This window comes from Nannizzia gypsea, genomic scaffold (assembly GCF_000150975.2).
Source record: "Nannizzia gypsea CBS 118893 supercont1.4 genomic scaffold, whole genome shotgun sequence".
Lineage (NCBI taxonomy): Eukaryota > Fungi > Ascomycota > Eurotiomycetes > Onygenales > Arthrodermataceae > Nannizzia > Nannizzia gypsea.
In genome coordinates this window covers 1634059-1654028 of record NW_003345198.1, presented here as the reverse complement: position 1 = coordinate 1654028, position 19970 = coordinate 1634059, and the positions used below count along the sequence as shown (strand labels likewise).

At 47.7% G+C, this 19970-nt stretch overlaps 7 protein-coding genes across 7 annotated transcripts; 5 read left to right on the top strand and 2 right to left on the bottom strand.

Annotated features, from left to right (window-relative positions):
* Nucleotides 1-83: 83 nt before the first annotated feature.
* Nucleotides 84-4771, top strand: MGYG_05292 (ABC transporter CDR4; the record flags this gene model as incomplete). Its single annotated transcript, XM_003172657.1, has 4 exons — nt 84-667; nt 721-1255; nt 1312-3783; nt 3851-4771. 4 exons carry the CDS (start codon nt 84-86, stop codon nt 4769-4771), a joined length of 4512 nt encoding a protein of 1503 aa, XP_003172705.1.
* Nucleotides 4772-8057: 3286 nt separating this feature from the next.
* Nucleotides 8058-9831, top strand: MGYG_05291 (hypothetical protein; the record flags this gene model as incomplete). The annotated part of the gene is made up of 4 exons (XM_003172656.1): nt 8058-8091; nt 8187-8581; nt 8932-9235; nt 9668-9831. 4 exons carry the CDS (start codon nt 8058-8060, stop codon nt 9829-9831), a joined length of 897 nt encoding a protein of 298 aa, XP_003172704.1.
* Nucleotides 9832-11485: 1654 nt separating this feature from the next.
* MGYG_05290 (hypothetical protein) lies at nt 11486-13204 on the top strand (the record flags this gene model as incomplete). Its single annotated transcript, XM_003172655.1, has 1 exon — nt 11486-13204. One exon carries the CDS (start codon nt 11486-11488, stop codon nt 13202-13204), a length of 1719 nt encoding a protein of 572 aa, XP_003172703.1.
* A 770-nt stretch (nt 13205-13974) lies between these two features.
* Nucleotides 13975-14636, top strand: MGYG_05289 (hypothetical protein; the record flags this gene model as incomplete). The annotated part of the gene is made up of 3 exons (XM_003172654.1): nt 13975-14091; nt 14150-14336; nt 14512-14636. 3 exons carry the CDS (start codon nt 13975-13977, stop codon nt 14634-14636), a joined length of 429 nt encoding a protein of 142 aa, XP_003172702.1.
* A 311-nt stretch (nt 14637-14947) lies between these two features.
* MGYG_05288 (ribulose-phosphate 3-epimerase) lies at nt 14948-15855 on the bottom strand (the record flags this gene model as incomplete). Its single annotated transcript, XM_003172653.1, has 3 exons — nt 14948-15211; nt 15286-15537; nt 15613-15855. The coding sequence occupies 3 exons, from the start codon at nt 15853-15855 to the stop codon at nt 14948-14950; spliced, it is 759 nt and encodes a 252-aa protein (XP_003172701.1).
* A 611-nt stretch (nt 15856-16466) lies between these two features.
* On the bottom strand, nt 16467-17556 carry MGYG_05287 (CMGC/CDK protein kinase; the record flags this gene model as incomplete). Its single annotated transcript, XM_003172652.1, has 4 exons — nt 16467-16820; nt 16883-17100; nt 17198-17474; nt 17539-17556. 4 exons carry the CDS (start codon nt 17554-17556, stop codon nt 16467-16469), a joined length of 867 nt encoding a protein of 288 aa, XP_003172700.1.
* Nucleotides 17557-18681: 1125 nt separating this feature from the next.
* Nucleotides 18682-19825, top strand: MGYG_05286 (hypothetical protein; the record flags this gene model as incomplete). Its single annotated transcript, XM_003172651.1, has 2 exons — nt 18682-18924; nt 19034-19825. 2 exons carry the CDS (start codon nt 18682-18684, stop codon nt 19823-19825), a joined length of 1035 nt encoding a protein of 344 aa, XP_003172699.1.
* Nucleotides 19826-19970: the final 145 nt, after the last annotated feature.

Sequence of the window (19970 nt, the reverse complement as noted above, 5' to 3'; positions counted from 1 at the left end):
GCCGATGATACGTCCTTAACCCATTTAGATCGTTCCACTCTTCTCCCGCATAGGAGGTGTTACTATCTCCAGAGATCAGCAGCATGGCTCCGGCAGAGGAGAACAAGAATGCAAACTCCGCTGGGGAGCTCAGAGCGGACCAGAAATCGAACTATGAGGACGATATAAAAGGCAGTGAATCGAGCTCGACGACAGTTGGAAAGGCCACTTATGATACCGATGATATCAGTCAATCCCAGGCTGCTGAGCTGCGGCATCTAGCCCGTCAACTCTCTAGGGCCTCCCATCATGGTGGCCCAGATGTTGAGAATGTCCCTCAGCAGGTCATCAATCCGTTCCTGGACTCGGAGTCAGATCCTGAGCTCAACCCAGACAGCAAGAACTTTAATGTAGCCAAGTGGCTCAAGACTATCCTCCATATTACATCAAGGGATCCGGAGAGGTTTCCCAAGCGCACTGCTGGTGTTTCGTTCCGGAACATGAATGTCTATGGATACGGAACAGCAACCGATTATCAAAGTGATGTTGGCAATCTGCCACTCAAGGCATGGAGTGGCATCATGAGCCTGCTTGGGCTACGGAAGAAGGTCCGTATTGATATCCTTAGAGACTTTGAGGGCCTGGTCAAGAGTGGTGAGATGCTTGTAGTCCTGGGACGTCCCGGAAGGTATGCATACCCTTTGCTTTCGGTTCCATTAGCACTGGTTAACAACTATATAGTGGTTGCTCCACACTTCTACGTACTCTATCAGGTGAGACTCACGGCCTCTACCTCGACGACGGCAACGATATCCAGTATCAGGGCATCTCTTGGGAACAAATGCACAAGAACTTCAGGGGAGAAGTCATCTACCAGGCCGAGACAGAAACCCATTTCCCCCAGATGACCGTGGGAGATACCCTTTACTTCGCTGCCCGTGCTAGAGCTCCAGCAAACAGACTGCCGGGTGTCTCTCGAGAGCAGTATGCCATACATATGCGAAGTATGGTCATGTCCATGCTTAGTCTGTCGCATACCATCAACACCCAGGTCGGTAACGAGTATATCCGCGGTGTCTCTGGAGGTGAGAGGAAGCGTATCAGTATTGCAGAGACAACCTTGAGTGGAAGTCCCCTGCAGTGCTGGGACAACAGCACAAGAGGCCTGGACAGTGCCAACGCCCTTGAGTTCGTCAAGTCTCTTCGTCTGTCTACAAAATACTCCGGAACCACTGCTATTGTTGCCATCTACCAGGCCGGCCAAGCAATCTATGACGTGAGCTCTGTCCATTCCCTATAATTACCACCAGCAGTAGCTAACATCCACTATAGATCTTCGACAAAGCTGTTGTCCTTTACGAGGGACACCAAATATACTTTGGAAATGCTGTCCGTGCCAAAGAATACTTCATCGAGATGGGCTTCGACTGTCCTAGCCGACAGACCACTGCTGATTTCTTGACTTCGGTTACTAGTCCTTCTGAGCGGAGGGTCAGACCTGGCTACGAGTCTCGTGTGCCCCAGACACCAGCTGAGTTTGCTCAGCGCTGGAAAGAAAGTGAAGATAGACGGATGCTGATGCAGGAGATCGATGAATACAACAAAGCCTACCCTCTACATGGCGAACAGCTACAGAAGTTCCAGGCCTCTCGATCCGCTGAAAAGTCCAAGTCAACTAGCAAGACTTCCCCATATACCCTCTCCTATCCTATGGAGATCAAACTCTGCATGTGGCGTGGATTCCAGAGACTGAAGGGAGACATGTCCATGACCCTGACCTCAATTATCGGAAACATCGCTATGTCGCTCATTATTGCTAGTGTCTTTTATAACCAACAAGAAACCACCGACAGCTTCTTCTCCCGCGGCTCGTTGCTCTTCTTCGCCATTCTCATGAATGCCTTTGCTAGTTCTTTGGAAATTCTTACCCTATGGCATCAACGACCGATTGTGGAAAAACATGATAAATACGCTCTCTATCATCCATCCGCCGAAGCCATCAGTTCTATACTCGTCGATATGCCTGCAAAACTGGCTGTGGCCATCGTGTTCAATTTGATCATCTATTTTATGACCAATCTGAGGAGAACGCCAGCTCACTTCTTTATCTTCTTCCTCTTCTCCTTCACCACGACCCTGACCATGTCTAATGTCTTCCGTTCCATTGCCGCCGTATCTCGTACCTTATCTCAAGCCTTGGTTCCAACTTCAATCTTTATGCTTGCCTTGGTTATCTATACTGGCTTTACGATTCCTGTCCGCGATATGCGCCCTTGGTTCAAGTGGATCAGCTACATCAACCCAATTCAATATGCCTTTGAGTCTCTCATGATCAACGAGTTTCATGACCGTGAATTTGCATGTGCTGCTTATATACCAAGTGGCCCAGGTTACTCTAATGCCTCTGGCATGTCCAGAATCTGTGCGGCCAAGGGGGCGATGGCAGGAAAGACAACTGTTAGCGGCGATGTCTTCCTTCGGGAAACATATTCCTACTATGCCTCTCACATGTGGAGAAACTACGGCATCATCGTCGCTTTCTTCCTTTTCTTCCTATTCATCTATATCACGGCTACGGAACTCGTCTCCGCCAAGCCTTCAAAGGGAGAGATTCTTGTCTTCCCCAAGGGCAAGGTTCCTTCATTCTTAAAACAATCTAAGAAAGCTGATGACCCTGAAGCCGCATCCACACAGGAGAAGCGCCCGGTGGAAAATACTGGCCATGACCAAACCGCAGCCATTGTTAAGCAAACGTCTATCTTCCATTGGGAGAATGTCTGCTACGATATCAAGATTAAGAAGGAGACCAGGCGTATCCTGGACCATGTCGATGGATGGGTTAAACCTGGTACGCTCACTGCCTTGATGGGCGTGTCTGGCGCTGGAAAAACGACTCTCCTGGATGTCCTTGCAAACCGTGTTACTATGGGCGTTGTCACTGGTGAAATGCTGGTTGATGGCCGACTTCGTGATGACTCCTTCCAGCGTAAGACCGGATACGTTCAACAGCAGGACCTCCACTTGGAAATTAGCACCGTCAGAGAAGCATTGATATTCAGCGCCCTGCTCCGCCAGCCGAATACTACCCCCCGTGAGGAGAAGATTGCTTACGTTGAAGAAGTCATCAAGATGTTGGGAATGGAAGAATACGCCAACGCCGTTGTCGGTGTCCTGGGCGAAGGTCTCAACGTTGAACAACGAAAGCGTCTCACTATCGGTGTTGAAATCGCTGCTAAGCCTGACCTCTTGCTCTTTTTCGATGAACCCACCTCTGGACTTGACAGTCAAACGGCCTGGTCGATTTGTACCTTGATGAGAAAACTTGCAGACCATGGGCAAGCCGTCTTGTGTACTATCCATCAGCCCTCTGCTATGTTGATGCAAGAGTTCGATCGACTCCTGTTTTTGGCTGCTGGCGGACGAACAGTTTATTTTGGCGAACTCGGCAAGCATATGACTACCCTTATTGACTACTTTGAGAGCAAGGGAGCTCCCAAGTGCCCTCCGGACGCGAACCCTGCTGAATGGATGTTGGAAGTCATTGGCGCCGCTCCCGGTTCAAAGACGGACATAGATTGGCCTGCAGTTTGGAGAGACAGCGCAGAACGTGTCGAGGTTCGTCACCATCTCGCCGAACTAAAATCAGAGCTCTCCCAAAAACCTCAAGCTCCTCGATTAGCTGGATATGGTGAATTCGCGATGCCCCTGTGGAAACAATACCTCATTGTCCAACACCGTATGTTCCAGCAGTACTGGCGTAGCCCTGACTACATCTACTCGAAAGCCTGTCTAGCCATTGTTCCGGTATGTCACTCCGTCCCATCTCCCTTTGCTTGTTTATATCCACTTAGCCACTAACAACGTCCTATAGACTCTCTTTATTGGTTTCACTTTCTTTAAGGAACAGCTCAGCTTGCAAGGCCTCCAGAACCAAATGTTCGCTATATTCATGTTTATGATTCTTTTCCCCAATCTTGTCCAGCAAATGATGCCTTACTTTGTTATCCAACGATCTCTTTACGAAGTCCGTGAACGACCCTCAAAAACATACTCCTGGATAGCATTTATGATCTCCTCTGTCGTGGTCGAAATACCCTGGAATGCCCTCTTGACTGTCCCTGCTTTCTTCTGCTGGTACTACCCGATAGGCTTCTACAAGAACGCTATCCCAACAGACTCCGTGACCGAGCGAAGCGGCACTATGTTCCTACTCATATTGATCTTCCTCATGTTCAGCTCTACATTCAGTTCCATGGTCATTGCCGGTATCGAGCAAGCCGAAACCGGTGGAAACGTCGCCCAGCTTTGCTTTTCCCTTACCCTCGTCTTCTGCGGTGTCCTCGTCAGCCCAACGGCAATGCCCGGGTTCTGGATCTTTATGTACCGTCTATCTCCATTCACCTACTTTGTTTCAGCCGTTTTGTCTACTGGAGTCGGACGAACAGATATCGTGTGCGCTGCCAATGAAGTTCTCCGTCTTGCCCCCCCAGCAGGACAAACATGCATGGAGTATCTAGGCCCATACACCAAATTTGCTGGAGGCAGGATCCTGAACCCAGAGGCCGCCGACTTGTGTGAATTCTGCGCTGTTGCCGACACAGATACCTTCTTGAAAGGCGTGAACATTATTTTCGATGAACGCTGGAGAAATATCGGCATTCTGTTCGGATACATTGCCTTCAACATGGTTGGTGCCGTTGGCTTATATTGGCTTCTCCGTGTTCCCAAGAGAAAGTCTGGCGTGAAACAGGGACAACAGCCACAAAAGCAAGAAAGCGAGACAAAGGCATAGTTGTATTCTAACGAGAATACTTGATGCTACTCTAGGGCCAATGGGCCTTTGCACATACATACCCACTCTTGATACATACACATAAGACTTCTTTTCAAAAGCTACGACGATATTACTTTTCCATGTCTTGCAAATAGACTAAATTTTTATTTCAATACCTGTTCCATTTCCCCACACCCCTAATTTTTTCTTCTATCTTGACTAGATTTGCATATACTTTAATAGCCCTTTCGGGAGAAGATTTTGAGGCTTTGCTGTATATCATACTTTGCTCGTGTCTTATTCTTGTCTTTCTCCCAGTTGGATACACAGCTTTCTTAATCATGCTCAAGTCGCAAAGACATGAACTTAAGTTGAGGACATATCAAATACCTATTTTTTAAAACTCTTTACCATAACGGTCCATCCAGACTCTTCCATGAAACACATACATCCTTTAGTATTCATTGTACATGGTTTAGTGCTTCCAAAAAGTCATCTGCCATGCTAGTTGTATATTGCACGCGATCGGCGCATCCAGAGTGGTTTTCGAACGCCCGTACCACAAGGTATGTGGTATTTGGGAATTAGCAGGTCTTTAAGGGTATCTGTGGTGGACATATGTACTATGGCCTTGGATTCCAGACCTATCCTGGTATCGGCGAGAATTCGGGCGATACAAACTACTCTCTGGCATACTCTCCAATCAAACAGTGCTGTGTCTCCAAATACATTTGGCTCCGGCCAAGAATTTGTTATTCCTAGAGATCGAAAAATTGAAAACCTAGGTTGGCTAGTTAACTGTTTCCTAGGTTGCACTGGGTATCATGTCCATGACCGAAGAACAAGGTAGCTGTAACGCTGTGTCCAGCTACCGCAATCATCTCCAACAAACAAATGCTGAACTTCCTTGTGTCTAATATCGTGTTTTGATATGCTCGAACTAGTACTATTATTAGAACATAGTGTAACTGCTACTAGTTTACAAGAAGTAGCTAAATATAAGAGACTTACGGAAGGCTTTCTCTCCAGTGCATCTGCTCCCAAACTCCTGGGACTGCTAGACTGTCCTAAAATATTCTATTAACAGAGCCAAACGGTCTTATTGGGGAGAAAAACTGTGTCCCGTCATCGTGTCAATGCCACTAGTTATCATGAAATAGATTGCCGTTTTTGCAAGAGAGCATCGACAGCATGATTCGCAGAGATAACCCGTTTAAGCACCCGCCCATCGGACGAAAGGTTATCTTGTGATTGACAGCTGTAACTGGTTTTCGAAAGTTGCTTTGCAGAACAGGAATGTAAGCTGTAATTAGTTCGTTAATGAAGGTTAGCTTCTAAGAATAGGAAGTCAAAAATAGAAACTGGACCAAAAAAAACACCCAACTTATCCAGTAAGTTACTCCAGAGTTAGGCTAGCTACTGCTTAACTCCATCTGCACGCATAACTAGTTTATTTAACTCACTCAAGATACACAGCAGAGAGCAGAGGGAGTCTTACTTACGTCCTCAGTTGACGTATATGCCGTCGACAATTTGCACCACTGTACCGTCTTATCCATGAATGTGAGTCTCCCACCCACCCCGTATATTCCATGTATAAACTTTCGAGTGATGGCTTATTGCGGATAGGGAGTAAGATTTTAGAGCGAAAATATTTGGTTCAGAACAAAACTCCAGAATTAACAACCATATTTATTAATAATTGTGCATATTTTCTGATGAGTCACGCACGGGATAGATGGCACCTTGCATGTGTAACGAGATGAACCATCATGATTCGATCGGTTACCGTGGCTTTGGTCAATAGCCTATTTTACCTTGCTCGGGTTTGGTTTATTTTTAACTGCCTTGCCGCCTTGAGACAAAGACCGCAAAGCCAGTGAAATCTCAAAGTTTTCAATCAAGCGTGTAGCGAATGAGTTCTGGAGGTAAAGGGCCAGATAGACAAACTTTTCCTCCGGGATCTCGTCCGTCATTCCGCAGCGAGCGAGAATAGTGAGAAAGTACGGAGTACTCCTTACTCAGTGCAGAGTATTGCCAAACCCTTCGCTCTCAGCTCAGGATGGGCAGATTATGTCGGTAGCCGTCTTTTCTCATTTCTCATTCAGCTTTCATCCAAGACAGCGTATTATTCGTCCGCTTCATGCAGACCCCTGTTCAGCTGACGTCCGAGGAATCCACGGCGCTTAAAGGGAAAAAGAGCTGAATGAGTGATCTGCAGTACGTCCCAGCGACGGAGTCTGCCCGTCAAACTAGAGTGCGGCAGTGCGTATACGTGAGAGTGTGCCCTGTGTTCCGCAAGGCACTAACTGGCTCATACTTTTCGTGACAAAGCAATGAAGATGGAGTTTCGGTGTTCTGATCTGGACGATAAAAGCGAGGGTTAAAAAAAAGGGGGGGGGAGGAAGCGAAAGGCCGAGAAAACAAATATATTTGGACCTTTCTTCTTTCTTAGGCGATGACTGAGTCTCGAGTTTGGGGAAGATCGGGATGGGCGGAGGAACTCATCCACGCGGACCGGCTGCACTCGTGGGAGGGCCAAAAACCAAATAATGGAGGGGAAAAATATCGTTGTTTCTTGGTTTCTTTTCACACGGTGTAACTGACAAGTGAGTGGGTGATTGCCATTATTTTGCTTCATTCCTCATCCTTCTAGAAGGGGGCCGGTTTATCATGCAGGACTGTTTCATAACTTTCCTACCAGTCCAGCCGATGAGATATGAGCAGTTACCGTATTTGCCAGTCTGCCATACCTTCATGTGTATGGACTGCAGGGCCAGTCAGTACGGATTTATCGTGTCAATACATTTTTTTGGTGGTGTGTAGGACAGCTGAAAGTACCAGATGACAGAAAACTCTGTAACTGGAGAGAACCCCGTGGGGGCCAGGAACCTTTCGAATAAACTCGAAGGCGGCGCATCAGTCGAAATCGGTCAATTTGTCCGGTTGAAGGGCAGTGCGGTCAGTCAGCCTTTCGATATCTGTCTGAATTCCGGAAGGAGGAGGGGAGGGTTCACCATCTCGAACATCTCTCTCACATATCGGCCTGAACCACGGGTCCGTTGCGCTGATGATGCATGGTGAGGAGGATCGACTTGCGACACAAAGATCACAGCAGCGTACCGTACCTGGAGCGCGAGAATCATATTAAGTTTCGAAGCTGACCAGCGCCCAGTTCAGGCTACAAAGTCAGTCGGTCCCACGTTTAACTAAAAGCACCGCCCGATTCTTCTTGAACAGACTCTGTATCTTGTTCTCTCTGGTAAACCTGTCGATCAGGACTTTGAATGTGGTACAGGCAGAGATGCGACTGGCCCTGATGTTGTGTTCTCTAGCATGTAAGGCAGCCGATTCTCGCTGCATGGAAACTATCTGCCTTAAAAGAACCAAACCCTACAAGTCGTTGTATGGTTAGCCTGATTGATGTGCACAGCAAAACCACGGCATCCGGGGTATCTCGTCCGTGATTTGACGAGCTCACCAGCAACCATCTTAGGGAACCCTGCCCCTTCCAGCAAGAGCGGCACATATGGAAAGTTTGTGGTATGCAGCAGCCAGACGGACGAAGTGTCAGGCCTCATTTCACCAAATCACCCGCACAGCCCAATGAGCAGCCAGCTTCGCCCGGAGGAGGCACGGATCCTAAGCCCCGTCACTGTCCAACACAGACCTCCACGGACCAGAGAGATGTCCCATCTTCGACGCTCCTGTGTCCCCTATTTCCCCTCGACGTCCGTAAATGAAGGTGAAGATGCAAAATACACCGAGAAAGAAGCAAAAGAAGTTGAGATGCACCGGCAGAAAAGCAAAGGCGGTGTTCCCTTTCTGGTAATTGCTACGACCAACTCGACATGGGCTGTAAATGTTAGAAACTCGCACAAGAAAAGAAAAACAGCCAGTCCAGGACCGAAGTTCTACGACGCTGGACAGACACAGAGCGAGAGACGGAGATAGAGAGAGAGAGACACCGACCTGGCGAGAGGGACGGAGTTTGAGGAAACACGGTCCCGAAGATCGATCGACATAATGACTAGTTATGGCAGCAGATGTTGGTTAACTGTCTTACTAGCCATCAACAACAGCGTCACCCGTCATCATCATCTCTCCCATGCTAACTGGCCGTATATTCAACGAGCAAACTTCTCTCCAACCTTCTTAGCAGATCTCTGATCCTCCAGAAACACAGCCCGCTAGGGGGTGACGACAGGCATCCATGCTCTGCCACGCCTTTGAATTGCGCCCGGTCTGCGGTCTATGGTCTGCGGGGAGGCTTCCTGCATTGGCTGATTCGTGGAATGGCTGGACGCCTGGACGCCGAGAGCAATGACTTTGATGCACAAATTACTGATTACAAAAGTACTGAGGACGAGGAGGCCGTCCTCGCCAGATATGATTGGAGAGGCCCGCAGAACCTGCATGCCTCGTACAGTTTCGTCCTGCCTGAAGGATCAGACTTTGAAGATGAAACTCGTGTGGGACAAGGTCCAACTCGGCGTCCTCGGGGCGACCATGCATGTTTTTCTGATAGGGAGGGAGGGAGGCTTTTTTTGTTTTCAAAACGCACAAATTCCAAATATTGCTGCACGTCCTGGGTACGATGGTGTACATGGCACACAGTCCCCTCTGCTCGGGAGATGCGGTCCGAATCCTCCTATTCAAAGTTTTAAACCACATCCAATCATTGCACCCTCTTGGACTGGAGGGTATCCATCTTTACGAGCAATAGCGGCCTTCAACACGTGTTTATGATCCCCAGCTCAAGGGTAGAACCTTGATCTTGAAGGTTTTGCCTGTCAGCTCTTGATAATAATAATACCTCTTATATCCCGCAGTAACGGGCCACCAAGGACGGGTTGTGGGACTTCTGAGAAAATAATGGTAACTAGTCGCTATGGGCACACTCGAACTAACTAGATCCTACGCATGGCAAAACAAAATCCAAAAGTGAGGAATACTTTGGAAATCCTGCAGACTCGACTCAGCAGCAGCATGGGAGGGTCCATGACTATGGGACTTGTCTCGTCCTCTTGGTGCCAAATAGCCGTCCATACAGGCAAAACCCCCTTTTAGCCAGATAAACTCGGGCACCTTGACCAATAAAATGTCTATATACTCCGTATCCTTGTCATACCAGCAATTGTCTTGCGTGAAATCGTGCTTGATCGCAATGCAGGACATCCGTTTGCTCGTTCACCCGTCTAGTTAGCTGGCCCAACTGGTCGGTCGCTACAGCGCATTCTAGGCAAGAGATTATCTTATGAACGGGCCATTGGAGCGCTGATCGAGGAGAACTAATCCAGCCACCCGTGGAGATAACTAATTAGCTAGTCACGGAGTCTACACGCGGAGTTAAAAGATTTTATCCGCTTGAAAACTGGCAGAGCAACAACAGATGGAACACTTCGCACAAACTAATCAAAAGACATGTTGTGCCATTACGCTTTGCACCTGGGCATGTAAGGCATATATGTTGACACTGCCCCTCCCGGATATTATCATGCCTGGCGCTCGCTACGGGAGAGGAGCATAGTACAAGAGAGCAAATCAGGTATTGGCACCCAAACCCCCCGAACCAGGATTATTTTCAGCTCAATGGTTGTAGCCCATCACCCCCTACGCACATGTGGGCACTCACGATTTATACAATCAGCTATGGAGTACATATATATTAATTCCGTTTTATCTCCCTGTTGCTAGAGGGTTTTCCTATATGTGAGTGAACCCCTGGCCTCGTGGCGGACAGGATATTGAGTTATTCCTCGCACCATGAACGGTCCAAAAAAAATCGGAGAATAGGCCATGGGAGACCCTTCACTATACTAGCCAGGGTACGATGCCGATGTAGATAAGGCGTCTGCAACAGAATAATGAGGGAAAACGCACTCTTTAGTTATGCTCCGTGCTGGACCAACTGTTACTTTGCTGGGGCAAAACAACATTAACTATTCGCTGACTTGTCTTATCGAAATAGGAGAACAACTTCTTGCTAGTGTTGATCGCCATGTGGCAGAGACAAACGTGTCAAACCCCCAAGCATATATATACACTTTGTCTTAAGTGCTCGTATTCCGGCAAGGATCAGGGCGGACGCTCACTTCGCTTCCTGGAAAGCCATGCAGGGGCGCTGGCCTTGTGATTTCCAGCCCATTGCAAATTTATTTTTATACTTCGGCCACCACGTTTTTTTCCTTTTTTTCTGAAATGGGGCCAGGCATTGAGGCTCTGCATAGTTCAACCGTGTCCGACACTCTTATCTCTGATTCTCATGTGGCCTTTCAGTGGAAAGAAGGAAAGAAAAGAGACAGAAAAACAAATACCGGAACTATCAAAAGCTGACTGGGTAATCCCTGTCCCCTACACCCGCTACATCATGGCGCAAGGTCGGTGGGTGGTGGAACAAGCTCTCTCTTCTTTTCTCGGGCCTGAGCTGCTCTCTTCTTTATATATGCCCTCGCATCCCCCAGATCCTCCCTCAGCTTGAACACAAACAACTTCTCTTTCTCATACCTACACGCTACACTCTGACATTATTTCTTCTACACTGCAAGTTTATCAGTGAAACTCATGCCATACATGCACATAGAGCTACATACCTACCAGGCTTCTACTGTTCATCCTGTCTATTACACTGTCGAACCGTGAACGCCGTCCGCTATAATCCCAGGTTTAAAGCGTCATACGTCTGGATTCTGGGTAGCCATCACTTTGGACCCCCGAAATCAGATTTCAACGATGAGCTCAATGGCGGGCACCTTCACTCTCTCCCTTGACCCTACCACACAACTCGGCTTTTCGGACGACGGGTCCCATACTGACTACGATCTTGCTCTATCTCCACGGTCTGATGATCTCAGAGTCATGCTAGGCCCTAGCGACTTCCCCTACGACCTCGACGCCTCTGGAGTGATCTGCCAAAAGCAAAATATGACCAAGACACAGCCGTTCACTGGCTTTGAGCAGTGCGCTCCAGCCTTTCAGGCGAATCTCCATGGAGATGCAGAGATATACAACAGCCCATACCGCATGGAGGCTACGATTCCGTGGGAAACGGATTGCATGATGTACCCCTCTATGCCACAGCGCATGGTGAGGTACACCTCTCCACTGGGCTCATGCGGAGGAGACCAATCTACATCAGACTCTTCCATCAGCGAGTACTCATGGAACTCTCCTAAGCTCTACCCTAGTGTCAACGACGTATTTGACTCACCAATCGCCGAAAAATGCCAATTCTCGGAGGGCATCGATAATGCTCTGTCTCGGAGCCTGAGTGGTTCTCAGTTCGGAAGCGAGTGTTCTGTCTCACCTAAAGATGTACAACATTATCCAGACCCTGTCCCTACACAAAGCCCTACTTTTGAAGACCTTATGCTATCCAACAAACCCCCCCGATCCATCCCCACCTTTATGTCACAATCATTCCCCCTACAGAACCTGGACTCACGACTCAACCAAGAAGACATCGTCTTCGGGGACCATCTACAAACTGGAAACAATGAGATAGTTGATCCCGCACTAGGCGAGGCTTACCTTGACCACCAGGGCAACAGCCTCTCAGAAATCACTACTGCGGGATTTTGCAGCTTGACCCACAAGCGAGTAAAGTATAACGAGATGAAACCAGATGGTGCTGTATCAATACCCAGCCCTCCATTATCCCCAAGCGGCAGCGAGAGTGGTGTACGCAAGAACCGAGCGAAGCCAAAGCAAAGACAATCTCCAATTAGCAAACGCACGAGCAGGCGAACCCCATCCAAGAGTTCAAGTTTCACCATTCCCCGAAACCGCCAATCGGCGGCGGACCGCATCTTCTCATGCGTTTTTGCCCCATATGGTTGCACAAGCTCCTTCGCCTCCAAGAATGAGTGGAAGCGCCACGTCCTATCGCAACATCTCCAGCTTGGCTTTTATCGATGTGACATTGGTCACTGCAAGGTGTCTAAACAGTCTAACTCCATGACATCTGCGCCCTACTCATGCGACTGCCCTACCTCTACTTCCACTTCCCCTTCTCATTCATGCACGATCTCAACCATGCGTACCCCCAATGACTTCAACCGCAAAGACCTCTTCACTCAACATCTTCGCCGCATGCATGCCCCCTGGTTGGCCCTGCCCTCCCCACATGAGCCTACCAAGGCGGAGCGTGAAGCATTCGACAAACAGCTTGACGAAGTGCGAGCCAGATGCTGGGTCCAGCAACGACAAGCTCCTCAGCGAAGCCAGTGCAACTACTGTAGCCACGAATTTATTGGCCCCCACTCCTGGGAGGACCGCATGGAACATGTGGGCAAGCACTGCGAAGTCATGGATACAGAAGAGCGCGAAGATGTTGCCCTGCGTGTGTGGGCCATTGAAGAGGGTGTTATTCTACCATACGGACCCGGCAAGTGGCTGCTAGCAAGCATCCTAAATGGCAGTGGAAAGAAGTCCTGTGGTTACTCCTCATAATTTGCTTCTCTTATTTGCCAACAAAACATGGAGGAAAACGGGGTGAGAGAGCAAACCAGAAATGAAAAACGAGAAAAAAAAACCATATTTTTTCCTGTATGTTTCTGTAAATATTTTCCCCTGCTTGTTTGTTTATGACTTTTTCTTTTATATTTTTTCATTTGTTACGACTCGGGCAAGACTTCAGGAAAATTTAGCATGGCATTATGTGATGGTATGGAAACATGGGTTTCATTTGTAACGAATACAAAGTTTTGATATGATTGTTTTTCTCCCCTTTTCTGAATTAATATCCTATTTCCTCTCAAATGTTCTAGTTTACCCTACTTCCTCCCGATATGGGCTACACATTAATATCATATTTAATGGCCTTGATGACTTGATGCATTCTCCAGCGCCCCTTTTAGATATCGCTGTTTATCTTCAAACCCTCCGTTTGTCGAATTACAACATACTCTATCCGTGGGTATATTATTCTCAGTTATATCCAGGAGATTACCAGCAAATATTATGGGTTGAATTTCCAGCCAACCGATGTACCACGTATAGTATTTCTTCAGATCCTGCGCCCGACTTCAGCGTGCAGGCTACCCGCATGCAGCAGGGCTCAAGTTGTTTGAGCCCTGGTCAATCACTGATATATCCATTAGAAATCGAACGGGAATATGCAAGTTCGCTCAAGGGGTAAGCAACCTGGCTGAAGCCCTGTTTGCACGCGGCCATGCACGGAATTGCAGATGCAAATGCCTATGAAGGATTCAGCTAGCATCATGTCTGTTGATTGCCACGCAGAGCAGCACTACTTGGCAACATTTTTTTTAAAGTGTTACGGGATTTTCCCGGATGCCGTTGGCCACGAGGCTGGGAAGTTAGCAAATAATACCTTAGTGGGTATACTCTAAACATTAGTCTCTAGACTCTCGTGTAAGAGGTTGATTAACGTAGGATCATGGACAGAGATACGAGAACCAACAAGCTTTGAGGACTCTGTGGACCCTCCGCCATCGAATGGATAGTTGCTTTTGTTTTGTCATGCCTTATGATGGTGTTGAAAGATGGGTGCGGAGAACTGGCCGAGAAGTGGAGGAATTTGACTCTGGAACATCTAGAGACTTACGTCTGCAGATATCTAGTGAGTCAAATGTGGCTGAATATTCCCAAGGGCAGTACGGAGTATATCCGGAAGCCCTTTGCCGAATGCACATAAGGGATTGCATAAAAAGATAGCATAAATCCCCTGCAGCATACTTCAGGGTTCAGAGAGCATGCCTGCATTAGGATTGATCATCATACCCGCAGTTCAATAGGCTACCTCAAAGGAGAAACCGGAAAAGGCTATCTGTCATTCGCCATTCGCCGTGTTGAGATGGTAGGCTACCGGCTGGGTACATGTAATGCTGAAGTAGTCAGGGTATATGACAATTTTCCCTAGCAGTTGATTGCTGCATAAGATTTGCCGCGTCACAGATAATATGCAGCTAGATTGCACTAGACATTAGAAATATATATTGTATATATGGCGCGTTGATAGGTATATACAGGGAATTCAGAACGGCCGATTGCTAGATATGTTAGTTATCCATGTGGATATTTCCATATCTCAGTTGCATAATGCTGGGATCGTGAATCGTCACAATGTGGGACATGATCTACGCTAACGGGCGTAGGGTGCATTGCAAAAAAGTACGGTTATAGTGCCAGGGAAATTTTCAACCTCGCCTAGGAGGCATGACACAAACCCCTCTAAGTTTCTCTTCGCTTTTCAACCGCCTCTCGCAGTTTGGCAATTACTTCTGCGGGGTTCTGGGCTCCAAAAACGGCGGATCCAGCAACGATGACATTTGCACCCGCATCGGCTGCCTGGTCTATAGTTCCAACGCCCAGCCCACCATCGACCTCGATGTTCATGTCTGGGTATTTGGCTCTCAAGGCCTGGACCTTTGGTAATTCAGAAGCCATGAACTTTTGGCCGCCGAAGCCTGGGTTAACGGTCATGACGAGAACCATCTAATATGTGCTATGTTAGCAGGATTGGTCTCCGGACAGACTTCCTACTCGAGAGCTTAAGGAAGTATTCTTACATCTGGTCGCTCGATTTCCTCCTTATTCTCTAATATCTCCCAGAGTACATTTACGCTGGTCTCTGGTTTGATGGCAATACCTGCCTGCATGCCTAGTTCATGTATATAACGAATTAGCTCCCTCGGGCTTGTCTGAGCAATCGTCGAGTTATCCGAGGGCTCCTTGGCAGCGGTAGACTTGACAGCCGCCTCGTAATGGAAGCAATATAGGTCGCATCCGGCGTCTTTAAACTCTTTGACCCATTTTTGAGGCTGCAATACAGTAAGCTATCAGGTCATACATAGTTGGGGTAACTGGATGCGGTGGAAACGGAAGGGCGTACGTACCTCAGCGATCATCATATGGCAATCAAACGTCCCCTTTCCGCCTGCAGAAGTCGGTCTCTGGACGTGAGTTCTTATCTTCGAGACAACCGGAGGCCCGAAGGTGATGTTTGGCACGAAATGACCATCCATAATGTCAACATGGATCCAGTCGCTGTCGTCCTTCATCAAACCGGAACATGCTGCACCGAGAGAGCCGAAATCGGCAGAGAGAATCGAGGGAGCAATAATTGCTGGTGGGCCCATCTTGAACGAACTGTATGAACTGTCTGGAGACTGTGGATTGATAGTGAAAACGAAAGCTGGAAGTTGAAGTTGTTTTTGTTGAATGTTTTGATCCTGGAGGAGAGATAGTGGGGTAGTGGGGGTATCAACGTGTATTAGTCAGCCAAATAAATCATATGACGTGGTTAAATGTCAACCTGTATTGATTTATCATCATCTTTCTATAGACACCAAGATCAGACGAAAGCAAAAGCTGGTAGTTGAATACAGTTGAATATAGCTGCAGATACCGCAGATGTTCGGATGATGGCGGATATATAGCTATAAAACTGGATCACTCCTTTTCCGACTTAAAGATGTATTACATCTCTGGTTTTTAGGAATACGTTTACTATGAGTTATGATAATAGTTAAAATTGCTCGGACTATATACTCCCTTTAAAATTTCGCCTTGGATGGATGTTGAGAACTTATATAAATAAAGATTAGATGGCACGCTGCCTATACAGAAAAGTCAAAGTTTGAAAAATGGCCATATTGCCCCTAAGGCCTTCCTTTCCACGCCGTAGGGCTGAGAACCAGTGGTATATGTATATATAGTACATGTGTAGTAAAACGAAGTTCTACTTCGTTCACTTTAATATATTACAAAACCAAGGGTGCTCAAGCGCATCCTTTGCTGTTATTCTTCTCGTAGGGTCAAGACTTGTCATCTTGCTAATGATATCCCGAAAGGGCTCTTCGACGCCCTCCCACATCGAAAATGGTTTTCGTGGGTTCTCCGATGTAAACTCATCAATAACGGCCACAACAATATCTCGCCACTGGGCAGAATCATCTTCTAAATGCTCTAGGAATCCAATAAGGCTGGGAGCGTCCCCAAAGTGAGAGAGCAAGCGCTTGGCTATGATCCGCTCTTTCTCAAAATCGCTTTCAATGTCTTCATCAATGCGGAAAATATTCTTTCGGAACATGGCATATATGCACTGGGGGTAACTATTAGCATATTTCGGTGTATGTAAATGAGGTAACTTGAAGAGTCGCTCACAACAAGGCCAAAGGAGAAAATGTCAGATGGGGTATTTATACGGGCGGCGGCATGGGACTCTGGGCTACGCCACATAGGATTTCCAAGCCGGGCGCCACGCACATTTAGGCCAGGGGGAATCATCGAGCCCATCCCTAGGTCACCAATTTGAGTTCTCTTTACTTTGATTGCACCATCAGACAGGTCATAGTCGACAAATATGTTGTTTGGTTTGATGTCTTGCAAAGTTAAATGGAATGGTTAGTTAATACAAAAGCCATTTTAGCAACGCTAGCTAGTCAACCAAGTAACTAGTTAAGGGCGGAGTTCAATTACCACCGTGCAGGATGCCCCGTTCATGTAAAGCGGCAAGTCCAGTCAACGCCTCACGCAAGATCCTCTTTCTAGCAGCATAAGAAAGATTATCGTTCCGGGCTAGATCAAGTAGATCTTCATTAAAAAAGTCATACATGAACAAAAGATGTCCAGGAACAGTGTCTATCACAACTCTTAGGTTATGACAACCTATAAGAGGAGCTTGTAGGCCCAGCTGGTATTGGAATTCAGTGTGAACGATGTTTTTTTTGCAACATATTTCTTTCCATCCTTGGCTCTGGTAGCATTTGAGCAGTTAGCAGTATAAGGGATAAAACTAAGGACTTGCTTCCGATACATACGTAGCCAGATAGACACATGACAAGATGGGTTGTGTCCTGTGCTGGAGAATTCGATTGATGCAGTAGTGTCTCCCCGCTTGGCTAACTAGATCTGCTCCTACTTTCAGTGCTTCTTTCGGCTCGGTGGTAGGAATGAAGACTGTAGCTAAGGTAATAGATCGTCTAGTATTGCTAGTTGACATGCTCATGATTGACGGTCCGCTGGTGAAGGAGAGTGTAATGCGGTGACAGCTTTCCTGAGGCCGTATGGCAGCAAATTTTAGAGACAAGGGCGATATCAAGGTAGCTAATAGGGGCCTATGGAGTCGCGATATAGATATCATGGTAGCGGGAACGTGCAATGGTGAAAGCAATAGTTTAAGTATTATGAGATATAAGCGCAGGGTATCCAGTTGGCTTGATCAGGACTATATAACTAGGCAATTAGTTATACAGTGAAGGGATATATATACATATATGGCGCCATGAACAGAGGGCGAGCCTATTCATTCGCATTCCATAGGTGTCGATTGGTACATTGGGGATGACTCCTACTTCAATATGCCCTGCCATAAAGATATGTTGAGCAGAAACGGTTGCTCGATCTAAAGAGATTCAGTCAAACGACTTCACCATCAGTCCGTTTGCTAGAATATCGCCTCTCTGTGTCTCTGAAAAGCCCAGGGTTGCTCTTCTTAACGGTCAGATACCGAGTTGGCTATGACGTTGGCTCGGTGAATGGGTAGTTAACTCCAGACCAACGAGTAACGTGACTCCCTGGGCGCCCGGGCGTCCTTCTGCAATGCGATGGATATAAACAGACAACGCCTTTTTGTCGCTCAAGAGGCCGTGTAGAGACATCAACCTCCATCTACAGCTCTCGTTACTCTGCATCTTTTGTGTCGAGTGAAGCGCCTGGCGTGAGACTATTTAACTTAGTTACCGGGGCGGCCTATTTTTTATCCTCGAAACCGCCCAACGGCGACGGCGTAAACGAGCAGACGCCCCCTGATAAAGGAGCTAATATATTATAATCACTGAGACAGTGATATTCTACGACCTTACCTGGCGGTTCCTTACGTCGACTACTGCTTGTCAAACTGTCATCTCATCGTGAATCTAGCTAGAAGGCCTGCAAAGAAATTCCAAGGTTCTACGGCCAACATGGCGGGCAATCCTCCAACCTCGTACACCACCGACCCCACGCTATTCCTGTATACCTCTCTGACAGCTGGTTCATCCCACATCATCACAGCAACTTCAAGGCTGGAAACTATCCTGAAAGCAAACAAGATACCTTTCCGAGCGATCGATGTTGCCACAGATGAGAAAGCACGCATGATATGGGGTCGGAGGTCGAAAGGCAGAAAACTACCTGGGCTGGTCAGATACGCCAGTATAGTTGGGGTTAGTTCCAGCAACTCACGCCTCCCATCACTTTCCCCTGGGGTCCTTCCTTCTTTCTCTTGCAAGCTGCTACTGTCGAAGTCGGTGACTGACGCGTTGGAATCTATAGGATCTGGACCAAATTGAAGAGTGGAATGAATACGGTGAACTGAAAGCACAGATAGCTGCAACCCTGTCACCCTATGACGCCTCAAAGTCGGCACCGCAGACGGTGGCTGTAGCTCCCACTACAGCAGCAACAGCACCGACAACAACAGCTGCACCTCCAAAGACCACTTCCTCGGCCCCCCATATACGGATAGGGGATACTCCTTCGCGGACTCCGTCAGGCGAACAGCATAGTGAGAATATGCCAGCTGCGTTGCGACAGGCGAGCGAGGAGGCTGCAGCAAAGGCCAAGGAGAACATGCGGGCACGACTGGGGTTAAAGCCTCAGTCACCCTTGCAAAAGTCCGAAGAGCAGAAGGTCGAGGGGAAAGGGAAGAAGCCGGAAGATCAGAAACAGGAAGAGACAAAGCCAGAGGGCAAGCCAGATGAAGTGGGACTGAAGGAGAAACATCCGGAACAGAAGAAGTCTACTGACCAAGAGCCATCTCAGCAGACGGGACTCGAGGAGGAGACAGAGAAACAAGAGAAGGAAGAAGACAAATCAGAGGGCGAGAAACCAGAAGGAAAGACGGTAGTGGAACAGAAACCGACCGAAGGAGAAAAAAAAGAGACCCAGAAACTGGCTGGAGCATCCCAAGATGCAAAGGGTGACGAGCAGCAGCAGCCGGTTACAGCTGCGGTGGACTCCGACGGCTCGAAACCGGGACAAGAAAAGGACGAAGGAGATGTATCATCCACAGCTGGCCTAAGTGCAACGACCACGGAGGCAAAGGATGCACCATCAAGCTCCTGAGAAAGAAGCGGTATGATGCTGTCCCAAGCTGGGCTGCCCCTTTTCTCCCTTTTATCCGACTAATTATAATAATAATTACCATCACGAGACACACCCATCAAGTACATACAACCATAAAGTGCAGTCACATATATGCTACGGGTAC